The sequence below is a fragment of the Phoxinus phoxinus genome (genome assembly GCF_949152265.1).
Source record: "Phoxinus phoxinus genome assembly, chromosome: 13".
Taxonomy (NCBI): Eukaryota; Metazoa; Chordata; class Actinopteri; order Cypriniformes; family Leuciscidae; genus Phoxinus; species Phoxinus phoxinus.
The window spans coordinates 7,136,453-7,147,427 of record NC_136888.1 but is presented as its reverse complement, the minus strand read 5'-3'; the positions used below and the strand labels follow the sequence as shown (position 1 = coordinate 7,147,427).

The following is a 10,975-nucleotide window of genomic DNA, read 5'->3' as shown; positions in this document are numbered from 1 at the left end:
CTCAGTACTAGGACCGCTGCTGTTCACTCTGTATATGCTACCATTAGGAGATATCATTAGGAAACATGGAATTAGCTTTCACTGTTATGCCGACGATACTCAGCTGTATATTTCTTCAAAACCTAACGAAACCTACCAATTCACAAAATTAACGGAATGCATAGCTGATATAAAAAAATTGGATGACTAGTAATTTCCTACTACTAAATTCAGAAAAAACAGAGATTCTAATTATTGGACAAAAAACTTCCACACGTAATAGAGTACTGTCTAACACTTGATGGCTGCTCTGTTAAGTCTTCGTCGTCGGTTAGGAACCTGGGTGTGCTCTTTGATACCAATCTTTCATTTGAAAGTCATGTGTCTAGTATCTGTAAAACCGCTTTCTTCCATCTTAAAAATATATCTAAATTACATCATATGCTCTCAATGAATAATGCAGAACAATTAGTTCATGCGTTTATGACCTCAAGGCTAGATTATTGTAATGCTCTACTGGGTGGTTGCCCTGCACGCTTAATAAACAAACTACAGCTAGTTCAAAACGCAGCAGCTCGAGTTCTTACCAGAACCAGGAAGTATGACCATATTAGCCCCGTTCTGTCAACACTGCATTCGCTGCCTATTAAACATCGTATACATTTTAAAATATTGCTGATCACTTACAAAGCACTAAATGGTTTAGCTCCGCAGTACTTGAGCGAGCTCTTAACGCATTACAGTCCTTCACGTCTACTGCGATCTCCAAATTCCGGCCAGTTAATAATACCTAGAATATCAAAATCGACTGCTGGCGGTAGATCCTTTTCCTACTTAGCACCAAAACTTTGGAACAGTCTTCCTACCATTGTCCGGGAAGCAGACACACTCTGTCAGTTCAAATCTAGACTAAAAACACATCTCTTCGGCCTAGCATACACATAACACATTATAGACTTATATAATTCAATGTTAGGCTGCATAGTTTAGAACAGCCGGGACCGGGAACACTTCCCGTATATATCCTCATGTACATCATAAGAAGGATGGCGTCTACGCTAATATTAGTCTCTCTGTCTATCCCGAGGTTTACCGCTGTCCACCGGAACCAGGCCGTATCCAGATCTGATGAAGGACAAGCGCCAGGACACGACGACGCCGCTGACCTGAAGTGTCAACCAGTCTCTCCACCTCTCCACTCCGACTTCAACCAACCGGAACTGGACAAATACTCTGATTCATTCTGAACTTCATACACTGTTCACTCATTGGCCAGAGGAGAACTGGCCCCCGACTGAGCCTGGGTTCTCCCAAGGTTTTTTTCTCCATTCTGTCACTGATGGATTTTTGGTTCCTTGCCGCTGTTGCTTGCCTTCTGGCTTGCTTAGTTGGGGACATTTAATATTCAACAATATTATAGATCTGCCTTAAAGGTGGACGATGATGAAATTGTTTTTTGTATTATTTTCATGTTATCACTGTGAAGCTGCTTTGATACAATATGTATTGTAAAAAGCGCTATATAAATAAAGGTGACTTGACTTGACTTGACTGGACTGACACGTCATATGCCGTCATAATATTTTTATTTTGTAGCTTTTTTTCGTAGCTACTGTACATAAATGTCTTTAGGAAACTATTAAAATGAAATGATTTATTAATTCGTTATTATTAAAATTTAAAAATGTAATGTTTTCATTAATCTGATTGGGTGAGCCACCGGTCAATCTGGGTGGGCACCCATAAATCCGCGCCTAGTTTTAGGTAGAGAATTGTGTGTTGTGTGTTTAATGTAATTGAAAATTGTGTCAAAGGCTGAGAAATAGCTTATGGTTTTGGAGATTTGGTGTGTAGTTTTGCACTTTTGAGTGAAAGGTTTAAAAAATCGTGTGACATGAAAATATTTTGTGTGTAAGCAGTTGGAAAAAACTGTAAGAAAAGGAAAGAATTAAAGTGTACTACAAAGAAACGCAATTCATCCAATCACTGATTGTGCTGCAGTGACTGACACCCCTGAGAGCCAACCGTAGCGGCATATTCATAAGGCCCGCCCACAGTTCGCGCCGGCGCCGCTGTCAGTCATCATGAACAGCACGAGGCAGCAGCAGGACACGGAGCATTTATCCAGAAACTCCTTTTAACTAAATCATAAATCACTTGGAAACTTTTCGTCTGAGAGAGAAAAGTGGAGTGGAAATCGAAGGATCCCAGAGTGAAAATCTGTATTGAATAATCTGTTTTAAGTGAATATTTGATGCAATCTCGTTTTGGTGAGTGATTTTTTATATGAAATTTGATTATAAAAAGACATATGAAATATATAGATATGTCAATAACAGAAATGATTTGATATTAGCTGAGTTGAGTAGGCCGCTCTCACAGCGCGAGCTGAACTAGTTAGCCATGGGCTAAAGCTACCACGTGTAACAATGCTTATTGTGTTATGAGTTGAGACAATGAGTGATTTATGAGTGTCGATGTGTTCTATAAATGTCGAAAAGTTAGATTATTTGAGATGCGCATGAATATTGTTATGGAAAAGTTGAATCAGAAATTAATTCTTGTACGTTTGTCTTGTGTTTTGCAAGGCTGGTTTTTCTTTTTCTCAGTTTTTTTCCCATGTGAACGTGATCCGCAACTGTGTCCTGTTTTGTGCCATAAATAATCCATTGGAGATGAATCGTCTGCCTGGTGGTGGATGCTATTAATCTTCCACAAATGGCGAGCTGACCAGTGCCCATGGACCGGTTTCCCCTTTGAACCGTAATTTGAAACTATCAACTGGTAGGATATTTATTTTCTTTTGTTTTTCAGACTCAAAGGACTTTGATTCATGGGATTAATTGTTTGATTTTTTTTTTTGCTTCTGAAATAGACAAACTTTGTTTTTTGCACTTGAACTTTTATTTTTTTATTGAATTTTAATAAGAACAAAACATAATTTACATACAGGGCTCCAGACTAACTTTTTTCACTAGGAGCACAGTGGCCCCCAACTGAAAATTTTAGGGGCACAACAAGAAAATTTAGGAGCACACACCGTAAATCAACATACTAACCAAATATTCACATTTCTACTCATTTCCAGTGTATTACTAATAAATACTTTGATAATAGATGCAGAAATTACAATGCCTTTGCGCTCTGATTTAACGTTACAGCCTCTTGTCTTCTAAAAGCAACCGGCAGTTGATTTATTAACATGTCACGGCATACTCTATGCTTGAGGCTAAGATTGTGTTTAAATATAGTATTGTGTTTAAACTGTGAAGTGCCTGCACTGTCGGCAAACTTCGTGTTCCCCGCAGTTATGGGGTAGCGACTGCAACATTCGCAGTTTATGGAAATCGTCTCCTTACAGTACTACCAGTACAGTACTACCTCAACCAGTCTTCCCGAAAATGGTGGGTTCGGCCTTTTTCGCCACTAAAACCTCTCACTCTGAATCATCATCATCATCCGACTGTGACACTGTACTAGGGCTACAACGTTTCAAATAGCTCACGGTTCAGTTTGTATCACGGTTTTAGGTTCACAGTTTCGGTATGATTCGGTATGTGTTCATGGGGAAAAAAAGACTACTGTCAAAAAAAATTAAGAAAATAAGAAGAAATAATCTAACCAAGCAAAAGCACAAATAAATACAATAGAGCAAAGATAGCCTACTAATAATAAACTATGCTTTTCAGGTCTAACATTAATTTTCAGGTACAGAAATTGAATAAAAGAATCAAATGTAAAATAACATTGCATATTTGACTGTATAAATTAAAGATTAATCCTTATTAAAGTTACAAAAGCTATTCAATTCAGAGCTTAAGGCATAACAGATACTATATCTGCTAGGATACTCATCAAGACGGCCATGTTTTGTGTGAATTTGTCCATTCAAGTGCAAATGAAAGTTTGCACTTTCGACTTGAAAGATAACTCAATATTTGCGCGCTGTCTGAGATGAGTAGCCTACGAATACACGCACTCGCGCGCACAAATCTAGACACGAGTTCTCTTTCACGTCTTGCTCTTGAATGTTTACATTGGCAGAACATAAATGAGTTTAGTTTAAACACCGATGGTAACGTCTGCAGTTCAGGTCTCGCCGGCGCTCGTGCGCTATCAACTCCCGGGTGATGACGGCGTAAATGACAGGTCATGTTCGAGCATTTGGCACTCACATTGAACAGTTTACAAAGAGTAATCGTTTTGATTAACATTGTTGTAATGTATTATTTGGTAAGCCAGCAAGTGAATTTAACTGGCACACTAGCCGGAGGTCGGAAGAACGAGTCAATAGTTTGCTTGCTCATTGCTCAGACGCTCATAGCAGGCTGTGATATTTGTCTCCGTCTCCAATTCCCACAGACGCACGCTCGATTATCTCTAGGGCCCTCCCCCTCCACACATTAGCCACTTACAGTGGCCATTCCCTATTCTTCTCGCACTCATTGGCCTGCCACACATTTCGGATTCATTGATAAGCCCCTTCCACGTTTAACGTGTAAAAAATTACTGGTTGCATATGTGCGACTGGATGTAAAATTCAGTCGCACACTCTCAAATTTTGGTCGCAAAATGCGACCATTTGGTCGCAGTCTGGAGCCCTGACATACAAGAGTACATACAACCAAATATGTCAAGGGTAAAAAAAATTAAATGAAAAAAAAAAATAGAGGGCATTTTACTTAAACTTATAACGTAGACTCACTGTATTCCGGACATCACGGTAGTGTTGTCAAAAAACCCGGTACTTCGGTACCAAGTCGGTACTAAAAAAAATTAAACGTCACGGTACCAAGTTTTCTTAAGTACCGGTAGTACCGAAAAGGAGGAAAGAGCCATGTGTGGAAATATTTCGGTTTTGCGGCTGATGACGAGGGGAACATCATTGATAATCAAAAACCCATTTGCAAACATTGTCATCGAAGTTTTCTCTCAAAAGGAGGAAACACATCTAACTTAATAAAACACCTCAAAGACCGACACCCGGATCTAATGAAAGAGTTCAAGCAGGTAAGTTTCAAACTAATTTAAAATTTAGAGCTTCTGTTATGAATTATATATCATTTTAATTTGAATGTCGGATAGAAATAAACAGCCGTTTGTGTAGTAAATCAATAGCGTGCCTGATGCGGCTAACGCAAATATAATGAGTGTTAGAATTAAGATTCTTTATCTATTTAAAGCTCCTATACATTTAATTAGGGTAAAAAAACAGGAGGATATAAAGGCGTTTACTGCTTTTACACAATAGAGGATTTTTAATGATTGTATATCCAAAAGGTGTACAAATGTATGGTTAACAACAGTGTTTATTTCCTCAAAATCAGTCTGTCAGAAAAGCAGTTCTAGGCTTATTCTTGACTAGATAACTAGCAGGTTTAAATCAAATTAAATATGAACAGTTTGATTAAATACAGGTGCATTAAAAAACGTGTTATAATAGTACCATTCACTATCATTATGCTACTTCATGCATTATCTAACATCAACTTACAGTGTGAGTGAATATATTTTTCAACATAAATTAATGTTTGTGCGGATGTTATTTAATACAAACACTTGATCATTCACATTTATTCATTGCATTAAATTAAGTTAACAGATAAACACTTTTAATTTTATAAATGTATGAGTACATTTTGAAATGTATAATTTAATTAATTTTTTTAACTTATCTAGATTTATTATAAAAGCTTAGATTTGTTATTTAGAGAAAATCTAATGTTTCATTTGGTCAGACTCAGCCCGTTGTTTGAGTTCTATACTTATAAAGTTTATTTATTATATTTTCCTTTTACAGCTGCAGGCTGAGGAAGACCATGTAACACCCCAGCAAACTCATAAACAGCCAACAGTTAAAGAAGCTTTTCAGTGGCAGCAAAAATATGACAAAAACTCACCCGAGGCAAGAAAGCTGAACCGAGCTGTTGCTGAATTCATATGTATGGACAAAGTGCCCATTTATACCGTTAAAAAATTTGGATTCCAGCAAATGCTTCATAATTTCAACCCAAAATACCAGCTTCCAAGTCGAAACTTTATGTACACTGAGATTCCCTGCATCTACAATGACACCAGAGACCTCATAATCCAGCATCTCACAGATAAACCGTTTTACAGCTGCACAACAGATCTTTGGACAAGTAGAACTGCAGACACTTTCATGTCTGTAACTCTGCAGTACATCACTAAATCGTGGGAATTGCAATCCTGGTGTCTTGGCTGTTGTGGTCTCAACACAGATCACACTGCTGAAAGTTTGAAGGAGGCCTTTGAAGAAAAACTTGAAGACTGGAAGTTGGACATTGCAAGAATGTCAGGCATCACAACAGACAATGCCACAAATAACAAAAAAGCCTTTGAGGACTACACCTGGATTCCTTGTTTTGGACACAATCTCCACCTTGCTGTAAATAAGGCGTTAGACATAAACAGGGTGTCAGCAGTGCTGTCAAGGCTTCGAAAAACTATTTCTGCCTTTACAAGATCACCAAAACTTTCACGCCAGCTGACCAAGAAACAGAAAGATCTGTCCTCTCCAGACCACAAACTCATTCATGATGAACCCACTCGCTGGAATTCTTCATATGATATGGTGGAACGTTTCTTGGAGCAGCAGCAGGTTGTCTGTGCTGTCTTGGCTGAAGACAGGAAAAAATGGTATCCGAAACCAAAAGACTCAGACATAACAGTTTTAGAAACTGTTAAAGCAGTTCTTGAGCCACTCAGTCCTTTTACTGATGCACTCAGCGGGGAAAAACATACCACCCTATCCTCAGTCTTGCCATTACTCTGGAAAATATTTGAGTGTCTCAGTCATGAACAAAGTGACTCTGCATTAGCCCAAGAGATGAAGGGAAAGATACACGAGTATCTTCAGCATCGCTATGATGATCTGCAGCTGAGGTCTCTTTTGAACACTGCAACCTACCTTGATCCACGATTTAAGAACAGCTTTGTCTCTCTAAAGGATGATGTGAAGCAAAGTCTCCTGGATGAGGTGAGGAAAATGGGCAATGAAAATGAAGGAAATGCATCTCGGGTGTCTGGAGGAGAGTCAAGTCAAGAAGTCAGGCCATCAAAAAAATCCAAAAATGACCTGAAGTTTCTGCTTTCCAGCATACAAGGGGAAAAGAAAGAGAAAGGAGAACAAACATCATCAAATTCAAGTCAAGCACCTCTTTCTGCAAGTGACGAGATAAATGGTGAATTCTTGGTATACGGTCAGATGCCTGAGGTCAGTGCTGAGGATGATCCACTTTCTTGGTGGAAAACAAATATGGGTACACTACCTCAACTATCAGAGTTTTCCAGGAAGTATCTTTGCATTGCTGCATCAAGCTGTTCATCTGAAAGAGTGTTCAGTACTGCAGGGTATATTGTTAGCCCAAGACGCTCAAGACTGAGTCAGGAACATGTTGATATGCTAGTGTTTCTTTCAGAAAATCTGGAAATGGCAAAGAAAGTAACTTAAGGAATAACTGTGTAGGTTAGGCCAGTATTGTTTTGGGTGAAACTTGTTTAAAATAATGCTTGTTATTTATCTAGTTATTTAATTACTCAAATGTTTACAATCCTTGGCTTGAAATACTTAATTTATGCCATTGTTTTTTTTTTTTTTTTTACATTTATAATAATATTTTAATTTATAGCTTGTTGTTCAGTCATGGCATATTTTGTTTAATTTATAAAAATGTTAAAGTTTATAAATAAGAAGAGTGTTTATTCAGTCATGGCTTATTGTTTTGTTTTTTAGGTCTGTAATCTATTTTCATTTATTACTTGTGAAAAAACTTGAAACACAATTTTAAACAAGTATAAAGAATGGCATTGTTTAACTTTATTAATAAAAATAGTGTGTTGTTCAGCTAGCATGTTTTTGTGTTTTGCTTTGGTACCGAGAACCATGGATTTTTACTGGTAAATTTAGTCTAAATTAAACTTTGGTTTGGTACCGAGAACCGTGGATTTTCACAGGTATCGGTACCGAATACTGAAATTTTGGTACCGTGACAACACTACATCACGGTATTCTGGACACTTGACATTTTCCCGCAAATTCTATAAATAAACACTTTCAGGTCACGGCATCTATATATATCCGTGTCATCTTTGCCTCTTTCGATTCCGACCAGCATGTTTCCAGAGCCAATCGTTTCAAAGAAATCAACGTGAGTTTCTAACGTACACCAATGACTGTTCAGAAAATGTCGGGGGGAGGGTTTTCCGGCAGGTCAAAATGAAGAGGGGAGAATACATCGGCTCTTAACATGATCACCCACCAGAAAAAAAAAAAAAAAAATTCTTATGGTCTTATAAAATAATTATGAGTTACAATTTGCAAATATTTGTACTTTTTTAAGGGATATACACGTTCAATTAGGCACTTTGTCAGACATGAATCACTGCACCCTCGTTAAAACACCTCGTTAACGTTAGAATATAATGTGATCGACGCATGTGCTTCACATGAGCAATCGTCGATTAAAAGAGTGTATAGACACTTATAAATATTAAATATACAACATATGAATATTAATATCATTATTTTACCAACTTATAGTTGTTAAAATATATGTATTTTATATTAGAAATGACTCCTCCTTATCTGTCCGAAACACAGCGAGTAAAGATTTTCAGCCGTCCGGAACACCGTGAGTCCTCACTGTAATCCGGACACTGCGTCTCCCGGCAGTTTTTTCAAGATTTCTCCAAAATGATTAGTCCAAAAATGTGTCAATCAAATTTGGGAACATGTGGAAGGCATGTCCCCAGAGGCAGACGAGCCAATCAGGTTTATCTTTCCACGGATTGATATCTTACGGGACTTTTTACTGTGCAAAGTGTCCGGAATACAGTGAGTCTACGTTACCTGTCAAACAACTGTGTCGTTTTCCTAGCTTTTAAGTTTTTACTTTTGGATGTTGTTTCTAAATATATTTTAAAATGTTCAAAATGTGGTATTTTTCCATTTCATTTAACTTTATGAATATAGTAACGGGCAATTATAACAATTACATCAAATATAAACAAAATATTTTTATCACCCTCGAATGAAAAACATTTTAACATAACATCAATTTCTTCATAGTTAACAGGAGTCATAACTTTTCTTTGCAAGTAATTACTGAGTTCTTTCCACAACACTTGAGTCTTGGGGCACTCCCAAAATAGATGATTACAGTTTTTCTCGATTGCTTAAACACTATAACCAGGCTTTTGAACTAAAATTTCAAAACCATAATGCCATTTATCAAAAAGCACACCCATTTCACTAAACTATAAACACAAATCCCTTCATTTCTCATTGCCTACACCATGTGGTCATTTAGAAAGCACTAGTATTCAATATTGTTCACTCAAGTCAGCACAGCTTTAGCTCAGTTAGCACACAATTGCCCAGGTGAAAACACTAAGAGTCAAAATTTAACACACATCTATCAGATCCTTCAAGATAGATAAAAGTGCCCGAATCAGTTTGAGTTTTGGAACAATAGATCCAGAAAGACATGAAGAAAGAAGTCAGGGAGGGATAGGAAGAGGAGGAAAGGTAAGGGGAAGGGCAAGAAGACAAGTGGTCTCGGATGAAATTCAAGCCACTTTAGTTGACCATGTCCTTGTCCATGGTATGACTATGAGGGAGGCTGGGCTATGAGTAAGGCCGAATTTGAGACACTTCACCGTCACCTCCATCATCAGAAGCTTCAGGGAGGTGTGCTGGTGGCAAACAAAATTCTATCACTGAATAAGAGACAAACATTTCCCATTGTCTTTGATGAGGTTTATTTTCTAGCAAGAAAACGGCAGCAGTCGTACAGTCACACAGAGTGTCTGCAGAGTGTGACAGTGAAGGGAGAGCATCCTTCCTCCTTTATAGTCTTGACTCCCAGACTGTTATCTTTCTAGGCCAATGATGGTTTTTCAACCATAAGTGGAACATTCTTAGACTTGTTCATCATATTTTATCCTTTAGTGGAGGCCCTCCTGTCACGACCAACACTCTTTACCATTCCAATACAATTCCATATTTGAATAAGGTTTGTGTGTGCTCTTTTACTGTCATATGATGGTCACACACATATCTTACATAAGTAAATATAAAAATAAATAAAAATTACAGGAGTAAAAAATAAAATAAAAATACTTTTACAAGAGTACATGAATGAATTAAAATATGCCAATGTATCCATTGGTTGTGTCTTGTGTTCATCATGTGAAAAGTTTGTGAGGGGGGGAACCACAAGCAACATAACTTACCAGTTTTGGAAATGTTGTTTTGAATTTATTACACCAGTGTGTAAGACTATGTTGTAGTGTGTTTGATTTTGATGGCTTGTGTGTCCAGTCTGAGGACAAAGTTTGGTTTTTCAGCAAGAGTGAATGGTTTTGAGTGTAGAGCTTCATTTTGCCCTGAAAATAGGATGTTTGGGGAACTGGGTGAGACGTTATGGATTTGTGTTTACTGTTTTGAGAATATGAGGCATAGTTTCAAGAAATGTGTTTAAGCAATCGAGAAAAACTGTAATAGTCTCAGGGGAAATATTACAAAAAGCACAAATATCTTCCATGTTCACTTTAAAGCGATGTACCACAAGTGACTTAATTGGGTAAACTCTATGGAAATTTTTTATATGAAACCTCTTTCACTTTGTTTGTGATGCAATACTTCTGAGGTGTCATCCAAATTTTACTCCAATCAATACGTTTTTTAAATAAAGAATTCCAGTGAGTAGTAACAGCAAGTATACATTTAGATTGAAGAAGGGAACGCAAAAAACTATTACATCCAGAACTTGTGAAATCCTTGTCCTGCAACTTAATACAAGAAGTAAATTCTTCTACTGTTTGTAGAGAATAATTATTATGACCTTCTAATAATCTCAAAAATTCCCTGGGAATTGCATGTAAAACCATAAGATATTGGACCGGATCAACTGAAAAGTTATAAACATGCCATAATTTGGAGAAAAGGAATGGAGAGTATACATCTATTAGA

At 37.3% G+C, this 10,975-nt stretch overlaps 1 protein-coding gene across 5 annotated transcripts in view; it reads left to right on the top strand.

Moving 5' to 3' along the window:
* Positions 1 to 2,070: 2,070 nt before the first annotated feature.
* Positions 2,071 to 10,975, top strand: part of LOC307009093 (E3 SUMO-protein ligase ZBED1-like) — a 63,613-nt gene continuing 54,708 nt past the window's right edge. For 3 of the 5 annotated variants that reach the window (XM_079632523.1, XM_079632522.1, XM_079632521.1), the window contains exons 1-2: positions 2,071 to 2,249; positions 2,568 to 2,763. Coding sequence is in view for 2 of the 5 variants with exons in the window: in XM_079632520.1 (XP_079488646.1) it covers positions 5,924 to 7,453 (1,530 nt within the window). In the remaining 3 variants the exon portion in view is untranslated. Of the gene's footprint in view, positions 2,250 to 2,567; positions 2,764 to 5,779; positions 7,547 to 10,975 lie in introns of those variants that run through there. The other 2 variants (XM_079632520.1, XM_079632519.1) reach the window with 2 other exon arrangements.